This window comes from Cuculus canorus, chromosome 7 (assembly GCF_017976375.1).
Source record: "Cuculus canorus isolate bCucCan1 chromosome 7, bCucCan1.pri, whole genome shotgun sequence".
Classification (NCBI taxonomy): domain Eukaryota; kingdom Metazoa; phylum Chordata; class Aves; order Cuculiformes; family Cuculidae; genus Cuculus; species Cuculus canorus.
In genome coordinates, this window is record NC_071407.1 from 3758743 (window position 1) to 3778551 (window position 19809).

General features: G+C 41.7%; 1 protein-coding gene across 2 annotated transcripts; it reads right to left on the reverse strand.

Moving 5' to 3' along the window:
* Positions 1–1782: 1782 nt before the first annotated feature.
* On the reverse strand, positions 1783–19802 carry LOC104067780 (inactive pancreatic lipase-related protein 1). 2 transcript variants are annotated; one of them, XM_054071826.1, is made up of 13 exons: positions 19682–19802; positions 16642–16690; positions 15483–15637; positions 14451–14576; positions 11968–12102; positions 10769–10877; positions 9219–9338; positions 8858–8977; positions 7391–7509; positions 6378–6507; positions 4813–4924; positions 3181–3348; positions 1783–2013 (listed from the first exon to the last, which is right to left on the reverse strand). In XM_054071826.1, exons 2-13 carry the CDS (start codon positions 16688–16690, stop codon positions 1950–1952), a joined length of 1407 nt encoding a protein of 468 aa, XP_053927801.1. In that variant the 5' UTR covers positions 19682–19802; the 3' UTR covers positions 1783–1949. The 2 variants fall into 2 exon arrangements, with proteins under 2 accessions (XP_053927801.1, XP_053927802.1); XM_054071827.1 differs by lacking the exon at positions 19682–19802 and adding an exon at positions 17073–17081.
* Positions 19803–19809: the final 7 nt, after the last annotated feature.

Here is a 19809-nt window from a genome sequence, read left to right on the forward strand (position 1 = left end):
GTTCTCAGATGATTTGTAATATAGGAGAGCAATAAATTGCACACGGCAATCTAAAAAGTAATGAAAATACGTGGCCCAAGTTGCTCCCGTATTTAAAATTCTGATTGCAAAGCTGCACACCAACCAAATAATAGTAATTTCTGGCAGGAATTATAAAACCTAAACTACAGCACAAGGCATTGTTCCCTGAATTACTCATTGCGTATCCACAATTATAGCCCATTTGTTTTCTTTTGCTGGTAACAAAAGATACATTTTAAGATCTGCGCTGTGCTACTCTTCCTTTAATAAATAAAGTGAGCTTTTCAAAGGCTAAAAAATGATGCAACTATAAATCAAAACATTTCTACATTAAAGATTCAATCAAAGACTTGCCATGAATGGTGTGATATTAAAGTTCAAGAAAATAATCAATTTAGCATGTATTTTTGAACATGATTTGTCACAAATAGCATTCCCAATAGATAAGAATGATTATATGGTAAAGAGCGTAATTTATATATCTCCAGCACTATGCTTTTGTCACTGCCATCGTTAAGGAATTTGACACGTTTGCAGGAGAACAATATATGTCAACTGAAATATATACCAATTAGCCGTAAATGGGACACTGAAATGAATGATGCATGTGCATGCTATACTTACAAGTAATAACATGCGGTTTAAAGTCGCTCGCGTTTTCAAACAAGAGTTCTTTTTATGTTGTCATTTAAAAAATCTAATATTTCAAAAGGTCAGGAATAAACAGCACCATTAGCATTAAAAGCTAGCTAAAGGGAAAGTAATTTGTTGTTCATTTAACATTGCATTTTATGTAATAGCTTTGTAAAGTGTTCGGGGGGGGGGGAGAAGAGACGTTTTACTCTGCTGAAACAAGATGACGGCAGCTCCGGTTCATTATTAAAAGGGGATTTTTTTATTATGCTATTGTCAACTTTAACGTCTTGATTCTGTTAGCTGTTTGTTAAAATTACATGGGCTGCTGAAGTGGCTATGGCAAAGGATAATGCAGGGAATATCATGACTGTCAAAACAATTGTGTAGGCAAGAATCTGCTTATACTAAGGTAAAGGAACAAAAAGACAAAGGAGAAACTCTTCTGCAGTGTTAGGAAGTTAATAACCCTGTCGAGGTTTCCTCAGCAGGAGGTACTGAGATCAAGAAGCCAAATTCTAGAAGAGACGAATAGTCAAGGCAGAAGGAAGTAGGCAATGTCAAAGGGATGCAGGGCACATGGATGGTGACTCTGGCATCTATGGCTTCACGTCCTCTGGGTAAACCTCTATTGATCTCCCTGGAGAGGGGATGTGTGTTATTCCTTGGGCTGGTTGATATGAATGGAGTGTGGAAGTGTGTAGAGTCCTGTGGATGGATCTTCAGCCTCCCGCACAGCTGCAGAAAGCTGAGAAAGGCTTTGCAGGAGCAACCCAAAACTGGACTTACTGTAGCCTGAGGCAGGATAAACAATTAGAATCGTAGAATGGTTTGGGTTGGAAGGGACCTTAAAGATCATCCAGTTCCAACCCCCCTGCCCTGGGCAGGGACACCTCCCACCGGCTCAGGCTGCCCAAGGCCCATCCAACCTGGCCTGGAACACCTCCAGGCGTGGAGCAGCCGCAGCTTCCCTGGGGGAGAAAGCAGGGCTGCTTTCCCTTAGTACTGCTCAGAAACCACTCTCCAAATTCTGTTACCAGCCCCCTTTCCTCCTCTTGTCTGAAATTACTTTGAAACACGCTGAGATGAGGGGAATTTTTCAATAGGCTTTGGCTCATTCACTCCTAAAAATTCTTTCTATAGAAAGCTGTCCACAGAATTAACCTGTTCCACCCAAACCAGCAAAAAACCCAGCACACATCATCAGTGTTAGAACTGCAAGGACTGCAGATGCCAGGGTTGTATGCACGTGTAGCTTTTATTGGCAGCAAGGTTTGGGGCATCCATACGCGCTGTTAGCAAGCGGTGAGAGTCTGCAGAACATCCTCCCTCACCGTCTCAGAACCACAGAAGCGGAACCTGAAGAAAAACAATACAAGCACCTTGAGTTGTCAACTTTTGTTGAGATCACGCAAGTGGTTATCGAACAGGTTTTATTAAGTTTTAATATAAGCCAACCTGATCTGTCATTTGACACAACTGAACGCAGCATATTTTGAGCTCCTAAGTCTGAAATATTACTGCTGGGGAGAGCATTGATGGACTGTACTCATCCTGGTTCACTGCCTGCCTGCCTTACAGTTCCTTTTGTCCCCACCGCTGTGTAGATGCTCACAGCTGCTTGTGCAAATGCCGTGATTCAATAGAAGACTGAGTACGTGGCCACAGGAATATCCTTCGTGAGTGATGTGCTTTGGTGAACAGGAGCTACAACTGCACTGAGAACCTCTGTGTAAAAGTAATGTTGCTGGGCTCTGATAATTTTGCTTTGTGTGAAGCTGTGTCCGTCTCCCACGTTGTCTTTTAAAGGACAGCATTTTAACTATGAATTTGTATATGGATCTAAAACAAACTGTACCTCCTTTTCAGATAGCCAGTCATGAGGTGGATAAAATAACCCATAAGTAAACAAAGGAGTTTTAAGTAGTCCGGGAAAATGAGTAAAACTGGATCAGTAGATCATACTTCTATAATCTGAACATCCAAGCCATATTCCACATTAGAAATCAGTTTTATCCTCTTTCCCTATGTAGCCTTTAAGCGCCGCTTCTAGGTATTAGTCCTGCTCATCGGAAGGACAGGCTTATTATCTCCGTCCTCTTTTGTCAATCATGATCTCAGAGACCACTAATATCAGTTAAAGACTGGACATCAAACCAGACATCCTGTGTGAGCTCCGGCACAGATAACCAGTTCTTGTGGGCAGTGGGAGCTTGGCAAGAATGATGCTGACAACCCAAGCCAGTGATAATTTTTCTCACCCAAAGGGTTATACAGGAAGTTTGTTCTTCTGAAGCCTGGAAAGAGGTTAAGATATCCTTTGAAGTTATTTAAGGCAAAGGGTTGAAGTAGGAGCGAATTGAACTATGGATCAACAGCGTCTTGGAAGGAAGGAAATAAAAGGTTTTCTTGAGAGCCTTTGAATGCTTTAAATAGCTTTTCTTGCGAATTGCTTTTATACCACATGTAATTTTGTCACCTATCCTCCCAAGCAACTTTCAAGGTTTTCACAATGGATATACTCACTCTTTTCCATTTTCTCCGGATTGGACTGTGATAGTCGCAGCTCCTATTTTAGGAAGAGTTGGATTTATCCAGTTGTTGTTCCAAAGAAATTTAACCTTTGTAACTGTTCCAATGTTAACTTCGGCGTCAATGAAGCTTGTGTAAGTGTTGTCTGGTCGGAGGGTTCCCCTGTGAAAAAGGACATTTTATGGATGTGAGGCCTGTTGGCGTTTACTATTAATTACCAGTCATATCAACTAATTGGTTGTTGTAGGAAGTGAGGAGAAATTTAGCAGAGAGACAATATTTAGCTTATAAAATGATAACAAACAACATTATTGCCAATTTCCCAATGCAATTCATCCCAAATCAGCATTTGTCAGAAGCAGCAAAGGGCTGATGTGCTGCAGTCACACTTCACCGTGAAGACCCAGTTACAGCACAAACCCTGTGGAGAAAGCAGCGCTTGCTCCTTATTGCTTATGCAGGCAGGGTTTTTTGCACGTAAATGACATTTTCATTTCATGTTAATTAATTTATATGATACAGATGTTGGATTTGTTTGGGAGGACCAAAAGGATTATCCACCAGCTGCTCAGCTTGGTTTTGTAGTAGATTCCCACGCTTGCAGGACTGTGGCCAAGTCAAATGTGCTTTTGAATAAATGTAGTTTATTATCTGGCTACTTATTTCACATCAATACAGCAAGCTCTAAATGTCAGCAGTTTGAGACTGGTGATGGCTTCAGCTACTCCATCACACTGGTTATGAGCCAATTCTTCTCTAATCTTCTCGTTTGCCCCCTCCTATCCCCATGCTCTGTGGGTGAAGGGCTGTTTTCTCAAATTTACCCCTACTGTATGAAGTCAAAAGGCATTTGAATGTGCCAAAGGAGAACCACCCAGGAAAAAAAGCTCTAAATTTATAAAAAGGTTCATGACAAAGACAGGATTTTTATCCCTCCTCCAGCTTTGCACTTTTTCATTCATCTACCTTCCGAGGAGCATTCAGCCCTGGCAGACTGATTTAAGTGAACGCATAGGTGGTTGCAAATGGGGATCATTTTATAGCAAACACCTACTGCCAAATGCGAAGAAGTCCTTCTTGGAAAAGTGGAAGCAACAAAGATGTCAATAAACAAAAAAATACCCCAAAAGATAAACCCCAAACCTCAACATCAAAATGCCCTCTCCGTATTTTTCATCATTTCAGATATTTTAGTTGAAATAAACAGGAAGAATGCAAATCAACAAAGCCATGAGTCAAGCGAGCAGCTTCACTGCAAGCAGGTGAAGGTGTGACCCATAAAAAGTAGCAGTAAAACATGAGATAGCTTTAGCAGCAACATTTTACAGCCTGTGAAAGACAAAGAGATCAGAACCCTGCTAGTGTAGAGTGTAGATCTTGTAGAGTGCAAGATCTTGGTCGTACAGCAAGGAAGCAACACCAAATTCTAACATTCTAAGTCCTGCATTCTAGACTTAAGCCATAAAATCCAGAGTGAGTGAACTGACACTACGTTTACATCACGCAGATGTATCTGGGGGTAGAATGTGATCTGTAAGTAGGACCAATTTAAACAGAAACACTAATTGAAAATATTATTAAGTATTCTAAAATTGAGGTTTCTTTTCTGTTGAAGTTTGAACTTACTTGAAAATCTGGTGCTGCCTTGTGTTCCCATCACTCCCATACAGGGCAATATTTATGTATCCTTTAATTTTACTCCTTCCAGAGAGCGTCACACTTACTTTGTACCTCCAAACTGCACAGAAGAAATACAGTAAGTTAAAGAGCATCCAGGGAAAAACATTCTCCATAATATCAAGTGGGTTTTTTTTTGGTGTGTACAGTGTATTTGAAAAAAAAAAGAAAGTTATAACTGCCTTTCACTTTCAGCTTAAGGCTGAAATCACGGACTGTCTGGACTGAAAGGGGTTAACCCAACACACTCTTACATCTGAAACTTGGTGCTAATGAGATCGACTTGAGGAAAGGGTGGACATTAGGGTGAAGCTGGTCCATAACATGGTAAACACAACATAGATAGCATTTTGACCATAAAGTTTTTCATGTACAGTGAGGTTGGAAAGGAGGTGTTAGGAATAAATACAGATACAAATCAGAATATAAAGAGTGAAAAGGAATATAACAAAATTCTGAAGTTTAAGGAAGATAATTTTTGTGGGTGGAAATTCCTTTCAGCACACAATTTGCAAAAGCAGTTCTTCTCCCTCTGTATCTTGTTTACAAACACAAAGGGAGAACCATTTTGTGAGAGCTGACATTTACAATAAAGTAGGACTGTGAAGGAGGTTGCCTGGTCCATCCACTTCTCAAAGCCGGGCCAGCTGTGATCAATTTGCTCCTGGCCTTTGTCAAACTGTGTGTTGAATATCTCCAAAGATGGAGATTTCACAGCCTCTCTGGACCCCTCTTCCTGCATTTGGCTACTCTCACTCTGATGTAATTTTCATAATATTTAATAGAAATTGTCCTTCTGCTGAGTGTCCAAAAGATGGCCATGAAGTTAATGAGGGGTTTAGAAGGGAAACCATATGAGGAGCAGCTAAATTCACTTGGTCAGTTCAGCCTGGAGAAGAGGAGGCTGAGGGGAAACCCCACTGAGCTCTACAGCTTCCTCGTGAGGGGAGGAGCAGGTGCTGAACCTCTTCTCTGTGGTGACCAGTAATAGGACACGAGGGAGTGGCGGGAAGATGTGCCAGGGAAGGTTTAGAGTGGATATTAGCAAAAGGTTCTTCCCTCAGAGGGTGGTGGGGAGCAGCTCCCAGGGAAGCAGTCGCGGTGCCAAACCTTACAATATTCCAGGAGCATTTGGCCAATGCTCTCAGACACACGGTGTGAATGTTAAGGTTGTCCTGTGCAGGGATGGGAGATGGAATCAATCATCCTTGTGGATCCTTTCCCGCTGAGGACATTCTATGATTTTCTACATTGCCCATCCTCCTTTCTCCATGCCCCTTGTAGAGCAGCCCAGTAAACCTCTCCATGCCCTCCACTGGACTCTACAGTTTGTCAGCATCTGTCTTGTAGTAGAGGGCCCAAAACTGGGTACTGATGTTGGAGCAAAAGAGGAAAAGGCATGGAAAGCCACTGCACTGCTATGATCTGTTCACCTGTTAAAATTAATGTAAAACAGGAAAATACAAAAGTTTGTTTACAAGGCGCAGATAGTTGTGGAAGCAAGCAAAACTCACGAGCAAAATCCTTGGCCTCTCCAGTATTCAGGTAAAGTTTCACGAAACTACTTTTAAATTTCCCTTTGAATTTATCTGCGTAGTGACCCATATTTGGACATCCTTCTTCTGGGCATGGGAAACAGGTGTCCTAATGAAAATAAATATATCCATTAATAAAATTATCCAGCCAGCCAAGAAAACTAAAATTAGTCGTAGATCTTACTTTTACTGAACACCTAACAGGCCCTATATCACAGCATCAACAGATTTCAAGTAATCCTTTCTGTGACTTGAGATAGATCATACAAGCTGGGCAACTTCCTCAAAGGCTCTGATTTTTCAGAGCATTGTTTTTTTTCCTTGTGAATTTTAACTCAATTCAGTCACATCAGTGACTTCTTTGAGCAGTCTTGAACTGGAGCAGGGAGGAGGAGGTGTCCTTCCCAGCAACTAAGGAGAAAGAATAGTGTCTTATATCTTATGCCTAACTTCACACCTTCAGGTTGGGTCAAGAAAGGCTTATGTCTTGAAAACAAAGCTCATTCTTGTCGTTAAAGCAGCTTTCTACTATTTGACAGAAGCAGGCAGTCACCTTGTCCCAAAGCCATCTGAGAAGTGTGATCTCCATCACTTGCTCAGAATGTATAAAGGTCAGTATAAGTACTACGTAAGGTTATAACTCCGTCTGTGCTGCCTATAGGATATGAAGAGCCCGTTACCTCCTTGTTACTCTTAGGCTGTAGTTCCCTGTCTGGGACGGGAAAAGGCTTTGTGACCTCGTCCATCAACCATTGGCTTCGTCCCCAAAGCCATCTGAAATAACCAAAGTACTTTGACCATGGACTGACCCCATCAGGCCGTCACATCTAAATTTTACTTGTTGTTTTGAGAAGAAGATATTTAAGCTATGTTTGAAAGCTCATCTGCTGCAGTACAGGATTCCACTAGCTGCTGCTGGACAAATACATTTGATGATGGGGACAAATATATTTGATGATATGGTCCATCCTCAGGCTCTGCAAAATACCTACTGTTTCAAAAACACCGTATGAAGCACAAGGATAGCCTAGAAATCCATCAGGGTAGATGATGCTGTCAGAGTAATACTTGTAACTCCGCAAATGATTGCAAGCCACAAAGTCCCGAGTGCCTGTGAAAAGATGCTGCCAGGTTAGTTCTTCCTTTCTGTCCACATCAGAAGAAAGATACTGGCACAGCCCTTGCCACATCATTGGGATGCCTCATTCCTCCTCCAAAGCCTCCTCACAATTCTTGAGTATCAAAGGTAAGATTTGAAGCTTGCTTTAGAGATGGATCGATGTTCTGAGGAACGTCACTGACTCAACAGGTATAAAATGCAAACCTGGAACGCTTTGTGGAGACTGACTGTGCAGCTCAGCTCAGCCCCTGCTCTCTCCTCCCCTCACAAACACTTAACGCAAGCAATCTGACCGAGTTTCACAATGGAAAGGAGAACTGCATGAAGCACGTCTTTTCTAGGCAACAGTTGCATTACCATAACAAAAGAAAACCCAGTCCAAAAGTATTTAACAGTGAACTTCCTAGGGGAACGCAGATTTGATCCAGCTGAGGACTTCAAAACAAAATTATCCTCGTTTGGGGAGTGCTTAAGAAAGGGAGATTCTTAAAATAATGATTATATTGTTTTCCTTTATTTGCCTGACTTAAAATTCAAAAGAAGATCATATATAACACAGGTTTTTCTTTGTGCTTTAATTCCCCAGTATTGATAACAAGTTTATATATAAAAAAGTAATGCCTCCAGCTGCATTGAATAAAACCTGGATAAAAAGGCTGGTTATCACAAATAACTTCATGATTGCTAGAGTTTAAGGTCTTCGCAGTAACATAAGAAAGAGCTTGGATAATATACTGAAAAATCTCTACAGCAGAAATCTTTGTTTTTTTAGAGGTTATGTGCAACTTAACTTTATAAAGACAAGTAGAAAAGTTGTAATAGAACTTTTATTAAAACCACAGAAACCCCCAAATAACGGCGTATTTGGGCAGCTACGTGCCGATCTTTTTTTTTAGCTGGCTAAAACCAGCCACAATGATATTGCTTTAATCCAACCCAGATTGTAATAGGTAATTCAAAATGAAAATAATTGCTCTGTCTCAGAAGAGCTGCAGCTGAAGATACCCTCACAGGAGCAGCTGCAGGCATCATCCCCTGCTCCACCCAGCCCTGCTGCTGGGCAACAGAAACAAAATCTCTTGTTACAGACCCTTCCAAATCTTTGGCAGAGTTTCAGTAACTTTTGTTTCTGCTATCAGATGCTTGACAGGAAGCATATTTTCCAGAAGTAAACCCTTTGCCTTGTTTATTTTCCAGTAAGCTGTGGAAAATGTTGTGGTTTGAGCAGATTAAGAGTTCCACTGCACTCTGCAGGGGACACACCAAAAGTTAATACAAACCACCTGAATTAAGAAAAGGTAATTGTGAGGGGAAATTGTAATGCAATCAACAGACTTACCTTCCCAGATGCCATCAAGATCCACAATCTGTGAAAGAGCGTTCTTGTCACACCCTGGCATTGCCTCCCCTCCGTTGGGATAGAAGTCAAGATGCCCTATAGCTGGGCCGATGCCAAAACCTAAAGCATTTAAAGCAGAGGTAAGCGCGTTTTAAACTAATATTGTCTGATACATCTAGCAATTGGCTTGAAGTTTGTATGTGCTCGGTATATTATGATATGAGCTGTTATGTTAGGGACCAGTTGATGTGTTTGTTCTGTGTCTATGCACCTCCCAGCACAACTGAGTCTTGATGGATGAGCAGGAAGTGTCACAGGACATCAATAATTTGATATTGAGGCATTAGAGCGGAATACTCACCTAAGTAGGGGATTGTGGGAGCTGAATCTGTGTGAATAACGTCTACAAACTCTGCATCAGACTTATCCAGTCTGACTTCGATTGGAGTGCCTTGAAAATAAGGTTGAGCAGGGTCCAGCCCTGAAAGAAAAAGACTGGTGTTATGTATAGGTAAAGAGATATAGGTTTTATATAATTCTATGACTGTATACGATGAATATCACATATATAGTTGCCCGTGGTTCTTGGTATCTAAGTAGTACAGGCACTAAAAAATGATGATGTATGCTCTCTCTTATTAAGTGGCTTTTCTCCCTGGAAGGAGAAAGGGTTACTTGTGTGAAGGTTATTAAATTTTACTGATTTACCTCAATACTGAATCCCAGAACTTGGATATAATTTTTTTAATACCTTCTCTTTAATAATGTTGCTCCAATAGAAGTTGCTGTTTCTGCACCCCACGTAACTGATCTATCTGCACGGTTTCTAGAGCAGCTTGTTTGAGAGTACTCAAGCAGGAATTGATGCTGATTGCACTCCGTGTGTTTGGAGGTGCCCAAACCAGCCTACCTTCTTCTGCCTCCAGCCAGATTTTGGAAATACATCTAGTTTTGAAATTACAATCTTTGCTTTTGTTCCTAGCAGAAAACAGAATTCATTTGCTTCCCAAATTACCGCAGCAATTTCAGGAGCTTGTAAAGTCCTGTGGATTGTGCATTTTAGACTGCCTTATGCTGACATCTCCTGTTGTCCCTGGGCAGCAAATTTCGGTTTGCTTTTAGATCAAATTTTGTAGACTGCTATTCTAAGGTTCATGGAGCCTGAAATCCCTGAGGAAAAGTAACAATAGAAAAGGGCTGGGTTAATCATATCCAGAATTGTCTTTTGTGTATGAAAGGTCACTCTGCTTAATGCACACTGCCCTTGGCACCAGCTGCATGATGAATAAGGAGACCAAGCCCATGGCTTTAAACTCTGGAAGGGCTGAACGTGTTAAAAATATGCTAAAGGTTGCAGACTGTGGGGTGAGTCACCTGTGTTTTGAGAAAGGATTGGTCTGATCACAAGTTTAGCTGATAATGCTTCAGTTTTGTTTTCTGGGAGGATCATTGAATAGTTTAGGTTGGAAGGAACCTTAAAGATCATCCAGTTCCAGTCTCCCTGCTCTGGGTAGGAGCCCCTCCGCTAGGTTGGGTTGCTTCAAGCCCCATCCAACCTGGCCTTGGGCACCTCCAGGGATGGGGCGGTTGGAGACTATTGGAGACTTTCAAATACTCAGAATGGCATGATGTGTTGCAGTGGCCGTTCTGGCTCTGTTAGCCCTATGAGGCTTTTCCTTTCCTGGGTAAAAATATGCAAGCAAAATAATCATCACACTGTGTCACAATCATCACACACAGGGCACCATTCCCCCGTGTACTGTAAGATGAGGCTAAGTTCTCTATTGCCCAAATTACCCTTGACTAAACTACAGCCCATAGTCGGATACGATGGTAAGAAAAAATGAACAGCAATGATTTTTTAAGCAGTGGTGTCTTTAGTATGAGCTTCGATTAAAATCACTGACTTACCAGTTATTCTTCCGATCCCTGGCACCCTCCGGCCAGCCTCACCTGCCGCGTGTGCTCCAAGGCTATGGCCAATTATGTGAACTTGGGCTGGGGAGTAGTCGTATTTTTCCTGAGGAAATAGCAATATAATAAATTACTACATCTGTTTTCATCAGCAACAGGGAAGTGAAAAAGGGGCTAAAAATCTACTTTGCATTTGCCTACAGACTCAAGAACTCTCATAGGATTTCAACATCTGTTCGCTAGTTTAGGTACTGATGTCCAATACATAGATTTTTTTCAAAACACCTTATTCAGATGCTGCTATTCTTTGGAGGCTGTTAAAACCCTAGACAGCTCTAGCAACGGGGTCCTGAGAGGCTCTGTATCCTTTTTGCATCCTAGACCATTAAGATTCACAGGATGCTTCTCTGGCTTGCGAGATTCAGCCAGGAAGGAGCTCTTAGGTACACCTGGCAGGTCAGGCACCACGTGCAGCTGGAGGAGGATGTGAGAGGAGAATCGCCTGCAGCCTTTTTGGACACTACATCGGTGGCTGCAATGCAGATGTAGTGTGAGACATGGCTCAGATCACTCCTAGCCCCAGTGTACTCTCCACTTAAGTGAAGTAGAGCTCTCTTCCAGGGATATATGTCTTGAAAGCACTTTGATTAAAAGAAGGCTTCAAACCGAGTATCACTACCCACATGAAGTAGGCTAAAAAGTAGGAAGATATGGCACCTTCCATAGATTTAGATGCTGAGCACAACTCCTTTTCCCTTAGGCTGAGTCCTATTTGTCCCTAGAGAGCAGTTGTCCTCCAGCCACTGCTGTCTGCGAGGGGGCTCTTGAGGATGCCAGGAAGGTTGAGGATGCCTTTGTTAGATTTGGTCTCCATGAAAAGGCATTTTGCTGGGTCTGTTCTCTCTGCGTATTTAAAACTACACAACATTTTGCATCTGTTAACATCTAGAGAATAACTATTTGGTTGTGCCATCTCTTGTAGCACTTCATGTTCCCGAGTTGGCTGCTGGTGCTCTTTTGACATAGCTCTCTAACTTTAGGGGGAAAAAAAAGTCTGTTTTCAGACTTTCACTTCTAAAATAATCACTAAGTAGAAGACAAAATATTCTGCTGGTTACTTTCATGTTCAAGTTCTTGAATCTTATTTCTCTCAAATCATCTTTAGAATTATAGCTTTACAACCAGAAGATTCCTACCTTAAGAATGTTTACAAAATAAGCTAATTCAGCTCCCACAACACGGATGTTGTTTGATGCCTGGGTGTACTGACACCTTGCGCCTTTTTTCCAGTTGACACAGATACAGTTCACGTCTTCCACTGTAAGCATCCTCTGTTTTGTAAAACAAAATCAAAAGTCGAAGAGCCACAGTAAATACAATCTGGAAATGAGTCATAGAATCATTGAATCTTTGAGGTTGGTAAAGATCTCTAAGATCATCCAGTCCAACCGCCAGCCCAACTCCACCGTGCCTAATCAAACCATGTCCCAAAGTGCTGTGTCTACATGTTCTTTGAACCCCTCCAGGGATGGCGACTCCACCGCTTCCCTGGGCAGCCTGTTCCAATGCTTCACCACTCTTGGTAAAGAAATTTTTCCTAATATCCAATTTAAGCCTTGCCTGGCACAATTCAAAGCCATTTCCTGTTGTCCTGTTCACTCAACTCATAAACGCCCCATGAATTTTTACGAGAACATTTTAACAACCAAAACTGTAGCGTATATATATGTTGTCATACCTTTTCACAGGTGTGTTTGTGCTCATGCAGTACAGAAATAGGGTCCTACGCTGTATTAATCGCCACACTGTCATTTCAAGTACTCATATCACTATTTTTTTCAAAAGCAAGAATTATAAATACTGATACAAAATCTGACTGAAATGAAAAATTAAAAGTATGTAACTATAACTAAGACCTCTACTTATGCGCTAATTCACTTAAGCGATTTAAAAGCACTTCTGTAATTCAATTACAATTTATATTTTTCATGATAAAGATCACGAGTGTTTTCTGCTACAGATTTGAAAGAAAGAGACTGTTTTTATAAGGAGGTTGCATAAATTCTTGCTGTCACTGAGTATTCATTTCAGATTTATGGCTTTATTTGGGAAGACATGGGCAGATAATATCTTATCTGCCACAGAATCTGCAGCTTTGCTTTTCTTCTCTGAGCTGGGTTGTTTGGCTAAATGTATCTTGCGTTAGCAGCTTTGGTATATTTATTCTTCTTTGCTTTATGTTCAGGCATTATAAAGTATCCAAACCAAGATACAACTCTCAAAGGATGAAAAAAAGCAATAGATTTTTCTGTGGCTACGTTAGAAATGGTAAAAATAAACGTGCAAATAGGATTATTACTTAATGGGAAGGAAAGTAAATAACAGATACACGTAGGAAGGCTGGTATATTCACACTCCCATTTACTCCACTCTTTAATTAAAAGATTCACTGAGACCGTTTCTTTTAAAATAAATCAGTGCATTGTGATAAAATATGGGCCACTGTAATAGCAGAACAACTTAAAGATTTATCTTATGCCTTTATATCCTCGTGAAAATTGATCAAAAGGAGTTAAGGGACTAACCAAAGGAAAATGTGAACTATCTTCTTGATCGTGAGGTTCTAGGAAAAAAAAAAAATCTGTATTTTAAGAGTGCAAAATGGGAGGCTGGGAATTATAAAAACATCAATCTGCTTTGAAAAAGTTATTAACCAACAAATCCAACAATCGTACCTTAGTGTTCATAAGGTGATAATTAACATCTTTTTTTTTTTTTAAATGAGAAATTTTTACATATAATTAATTTTCTTTTGACGTAGTGGGGAAGGGGGGAACAGGGATGCGATAAATATGAAATACCTTGATTTTAGTGGACTTTCACATTGTTTTCATAGTGTTCTCTTAAGTAAGACAGGCATAAAGAATTTAAACACACTGTAGTTCTGTGACTAGTCCATTGAAAAGCTATTTTGCACTTTGTGCTGTGTGACTGGTAGCTTTCATCAGCTGCAATAGAAAGCGTGTTTAGAGGATTTGAGAAGACCACAAGCTGGAATCGCAACTTTGTGTGGGGACAGGATTAAGGAATAACTTGGGGAATGAGCACAAAAATCAATAAAGCAGAGTGCTTTACTTCTTTTGCTGTTCACAGCGATTCCCGGCTTGAAAGCTTTGTTCAAAGCGATCCCCTTGAGGTCCCTTCTGGCTGTACAATTTTGCAGCTTTCTTGTTTCTGCTAAGGGACAGCCCTTGGCCTCAGTCTCCCCTCCCCTTTGTGACGGGCTCCCCACATCTAGAAGCCTGTCTCTTGTCTGGAGGAATATGATGCAATAATCATGAGTCCACAGCTATTTCTGGAATAGCCCTGGTTCCTAGGAAATATCTTGCTCCAAGAAAAAGTATCTTTTGCCAAGAAAAAAGGCACTTATTGAGCCAAATCCTGTTGTCACTCACTAAGGAGAAGCATTTGATGTGTTTTACTCGATGATTTTCATCGAGGTCTACATATTTAAGCTTCTAACAAATTCAAAACAATTGGCCTTTTTTCCCCTTTTAATCGCTACAATTGCCATGAGAGAAATAGGTTAGAAAGAGAGAAAATGGACAATTCATCAGAAGCTGCTTGTAAAAGCAAACTAGAGAACTTCACAGGGACAGGATTCTCCTATGGTACCTACCTTGCACATGTCTGACAGCCAGTTTTCTTCTCCATTATCTATAAATCCGTGTATGATAAACCTGGTTTTCCTACTTGCGTTAAAGTTCGAATAGTCAATTGTTTGGGCATCAGCTGCAGAGATCTCCTGTTGTAGATATTAAATTAATAAGCCTTTAAATCTTATTTCTGTAAATAATTCATCAGAATTCCAAAGACCCGAACTATGCTCATCTGTACAGGTGTTTAAAAGCTATGCAACATTAAACTTATTTGCAAGTGTTCTCATGACTGTGGCTTAAGGTCTATATCTCCGTTCAAAGCAAGCTTTGAACGTTCTAAACATATCTTAGAGAAGCCATGACTTTACTTTTAATGTGTTTTCATCTTATCTGTGGGGAAAAAATATTAGGTGATGTTTTTAAAAATGCACAATTTCTGAGTACTTTTCAATACCCGTATGGAAACCATGAGTGACAGCTGGAGGAGGATGAGAATTCTGCCCCATGGATCCTTCCAGGGAGCCGGAAAAGGTTTTTTAGAATCGTAGAATGTCCTGAATTGGAAGAGACCTACATGGATCTTCGAGTCCAACTCCTGTCCCTGCACAGGACAGCCCTGACATTCACACTGTGTGTCTGAGGGCGTTGACCAAATGCTTCTGGAACACTGTCAGGCTCGGGACCGTAACTGCTTCTCTGTTCCAGTGCTCCACCACCCTCTGGGGAAAGAACCTTCTCCTAATGCCCAGCCTAACCCTCCCCTGGCACATCTTCCTGCCATTCCCTTGGGCCCCGTCGTTGGTCACCAGAGAGAAGAGCTCAGTGCCTGCTCCTCCCTGTGTGAGGAAGCTGTACACCATGATGAGGTCTCCCCTCAGTCTCCTCCAGGCTGAACCAACCAAGTGACTTTGGCTGCTCTTCATATGGCTTCTTCACTAAACTAACAAAAGTGGAGATTTGGCCATTTCTAATGGTTTCCAGGAACATAGCTGGAGTCTGTATTTATTTATTCTTATGTGATCTACTAATGTTTAAACCGCAATAGTTCTTACTTGATAGTTATTACGATTTTCTTTTGTGTACAGTAGGAAATGAATATCTGTCTTTTCTGGACTCCAGGGTAACTTATGCACTGGTCTTTCTGTAGTCCCAGACCATGGTATATCATCTGAGAAACATCCAATTCTGTCATAGCAAACTTCTTCACCTGTAGCATACAGATCACATTAGTAACAAGGGAATAAGCAAAGAAGTGGAGCAGGCTAGTCATAACTCATAGCATCCCTTCTCTGGATGTCTCTTGGTTTCTTGAAAATTCTATGGTTTACGGAAAACAAAGATTAGCAATTTCCTTCTCCTAAAATTAATTAAAAATTAGCAATTTCCAAGGCTCTGATTTACCTCAAAGAGAGAAGCCACCCTATTGCTTATCAACAAAGTATTCATAGAATCATAGAACGTTTGGGGTTTGAAGAGACCTTTACAGGTCACCTAGTCCTCTGCAGGCCTATTCAGTGGAGTTCCACCATGGACATCCAGTACCACACCTTGGGTGTCTTTTCCCATCTGTGCTTTGCCTAAAGCAAAGACAGCTGATGATTTTCTCCTTACACCAAGCCCAGATCTTGCGAAAAAACAGCAATAACTTGAAACTGGGCTGAACATCTGACTACACTGTACATGAGAAGTCTTATACAAAGCAGTGGCTCCTGTGGAATATAAAGCTGTACCTTCATTAGACTGCCTTTGCTCCCTTCCCCCAGCTTTTTCTCCATTTCCATCACTAAGGAAGAATACAAGAAATACTTTCCAAGGTTTGGTGTAGCAATACCTTTGCTCTGAGATAGAAAACACCAGCATTTCTTGCACGCTCCTAGAGTGGGATTTCCAGAGCGCAGAAGAGGAAAGACAACAATTGCAGACTCATCTCCCCATTCTTGTATAGGAAAGTAAACCATGTAACCTTAATCAGTAAGTTTTAAGACACCATGGTTTGGGTTGGAACAGACCTTAAAGCCCATCCAATTCCAACCCCTGCCATGGGCAGGGACACCTCCCACTGGATCCGGTTGCTCAAAGCCTCATCCAACCTGGCCTTGAACACCTCCAGGTGTGGGGCAGCCACCACTGCTCTGGGCAACATGTAGAATAATATCTCACAAAATATAGCAGCATAGAAAAACTACAGAGATATTAACCCCATACGCTTACCTTCTGCTGCACTGAGCAGAAATAGTGCAAGGATCCAAATTCCAGGCATCTAGAACAGCAGGAAAAGAAGCAGCTGGATTAGTAAGCTCACTTAGCTTTTCTGGTTCTGAGCTTTCTCAGGATGAAAAGGGTGCTGTGTCTGCCTTCTTTATAACATGTACCTATGACTGCTGCTTATGTGAGATGTGTGTGAGGCAGCTCTATATTTGCTCTCTCCACCAGAGATTGTGGACCTCTGAAATCTACTAAAGCATAGCTTAAATCCAGAGTGATTTTTCTCCTGTTGAGGCTATGCTTCTATTGGATGCGTAGCAGCTACTTTAGAACTACCATAACGATGGCCATGTGAGCTCCCATTCCCCTTTATACTGCTGTGTCTTGGGAAGCCACATACCTTACGAGGTAAAAGGAAAAATGCCTGAGCTACTTACAATGCAGCCTCGAAGCTCTGTGCACTATTGTGCAAACTTTGAATGTACTTTTATAATCTGCTTTATCCTTGGAAATCTTGCCAGAAAGATAGGAGAACTTATTTCAGATTATAGTTTATAGCTAAGCTGGAAAACAACTTAAAGTGTTGGTTTCTCTGAAAAACCCCAAAATCCATGGATACCGATGTCTTGAATTGGTGTTCTGGAGCCCAGAGGAGGATGGGAGCTCCAGAGGTAGGGCAGTTCCCAGGGCTGCAACATATCAGGAGTGGGACATCAGGAAGAATTGTGTGGGTCTGTGCGGCAGCACATACTTAGGCACTTGCCTTGGCTAGGAAGGCTTTTGGTTTTATCGATGTATAGTTGGAACATAGGGGTCTACTTTGAGTTAGTAGGGAACCATATCCTCTTTAAGTCCCCACCCTTGCCTTGCATCAAGTGACTTTGGGTGCGGAATGCTCTTATGCTTCTGGATCCCCTGTATTCATTTCCTGAAGTCAGCTCAATTTGGTGAAGCCTTTTCCCTTTAGGAAAACTTCTTTGTGGACCTGGTAGGCCTTTTCATAGTGAAGAGTCTGACCTCCTCCTGGTGTCGCTTTCATTTCGTTGCTGAAATAAGTAGATGTAGAAGGACAGTTGTCTAACCCTTTGAATGCTTTATATACTACGAATGCAGCCCGAGTTTTCATACAATCATAGAATCGTAAAATGGTTTGGGTTGGAAGGGATCTTAAAGGTCATTCAGTTCCAAACCCCCTGCTGTGGGCAGGGACACCCTCCACTAGGTCAGGTTGCTCCAAGCCCCATCCAACCTGGCCTTGAACACCTCCAGGGATGGGACAGCCAGTACTTCTCTGAGCAACCTGAGAAAGCCTTTCTCCTCTGAACGAGGAACTGAGTGCAAACATGCTGGAAATAACACCAATAATATGCAAAATTTCCCCAGAAATACTGACATGGCTGCTTTGTGTAAAGATGTTACAGAACTCAGTGGGTCATTCTACTAGAGATGTCAACTAAAAGGTGAAAAAGAGCACGTGCAAATGAACAGGCCTAGATCTGGGAACTGCTTGGTCCTGTTCATCTCTAGGAGGTAGCTGGAAGAGAACTCGAGAAGAAACGAGACCTCAGCTATCTCTTCACCTAGAAAGCTCTACCAGCTTGGCTATGCCTTTTGGCTATGGCCACGTATCTTTGCAGAGCTGACCTTCCAGCCTCTGGGAACGACTAAATGGATACCAGCTGTGCGTATAGGCATTACACTGCTTTTATCTAGTGGGGTTTATTTCTTTAAACAGCGCTGAAGGCATTATTTTTTCTTTGATATCAATTTAGAGCTCAATGCTCCAGTCCTTAACCGAAGTAGTGTATTGGTTTGTAAATACGTTTATATCAGTGGTACAGGAGACTCTGTACATGACCTAGGACACAAGGTTTTAACACTTGTTCAAAATGAAGGGAGAAATGGTCTTTCTCATCTCTTTTCTTATAAGAGCTGATGGAAAAGATTCGAGTTAGGCTTTTGTCATAGTCTGTGGCTCTCATTCAACACAGTAATAACACAGGGCAAACAATAACTAAACAGTTCCTTAGGCTGTGGGCAGGTGGGTTTCAGGTGCTTGCTTCTCCTTTGGGAAGAAGGATTAGGGCTGGAATGCAGAGCCCTCGGGACAATGCAGGCTGCTCTCTGGACCTGGAGGAACTATTCTGGTCCTTGTGGCCACACAGTCCAGGGCCGCTGGAAGAAAGATGGCTTTTGAGAAATAAAGGGAATAATAAAGGCCTGGCTATCTTTCTGTAGTCCTGAAAAAGGTGGTGGGAGGTGCTCCAGCCCTCAGATCATCTTAGTGGGTTTCTTCTGGACTCACTCCAACAGATCCATGTCCTTCCTATCCTAGGACTCCAGAACAGAAGTCAGGAGCCCATATGAGGTCTCACAAGAGCAGAGTAGATGGGGAGAATCAGCTCCTCATTTCTTAGAATTTTATCTGCCCAAGTGCTTGTACATCACCTATCAAACATAGGGAAATGGGAGTGAATAAATGATTAACTATTCCTATTCATTAACTTAGAGATTGATTTTTATACTTAGAAAAATATCCACTGCCTTGGTGGCATGAATCTCCTGGTGGCTCATTAATGCCATGCAGTGGAGAGCAGCTGTGAGTAGTCAATCCCAGGTTTTGCAAAGCCTGGAGTTATTCAAAGTCAGAGCTTCTCTCCTGGATTGTCAGCGGCCACGGCAAGGTATGTGTTTGAAATTAGTCACCAGGTGCTGAGATTCAGCTCTTTGGTTTCTTCCAAAGTGGGGAACACTTAACTTGCCTTCCTCTGTTGCTTCCATGAAGACACAGAGCACAAAGGGCTATTCTGACCTGCTGAAGAAATATCCTGGACTTGTTCTGTTCCTGCCTCATCCCAGCGCATCTTCTGAGAGCAGTGTTCCTGTGTGCTGCTGGAAAACTTTGAGCAATAGCGCAGGCTGCAAAAAGGAGGTGTTTGGGGCCATTCCCAGTGGCAGCAGTGTGCTGAGGTGACGTGTTGCCCTGAAAGTGTTTGATAGACAGAAAACCTGGCAAACTTTCATTGTGGTGTGAAAGAGTTCTTACCTGCTTTTCTTAAGACGCTGGTAGAATAACATTGCAGTATGGATTTTAGCATATATGACTTCCAACTCCTTCTATAGTTGAACACAACAAACTTGGTTCAAAAGTGAAAAACATTGACAAGTGTGTTT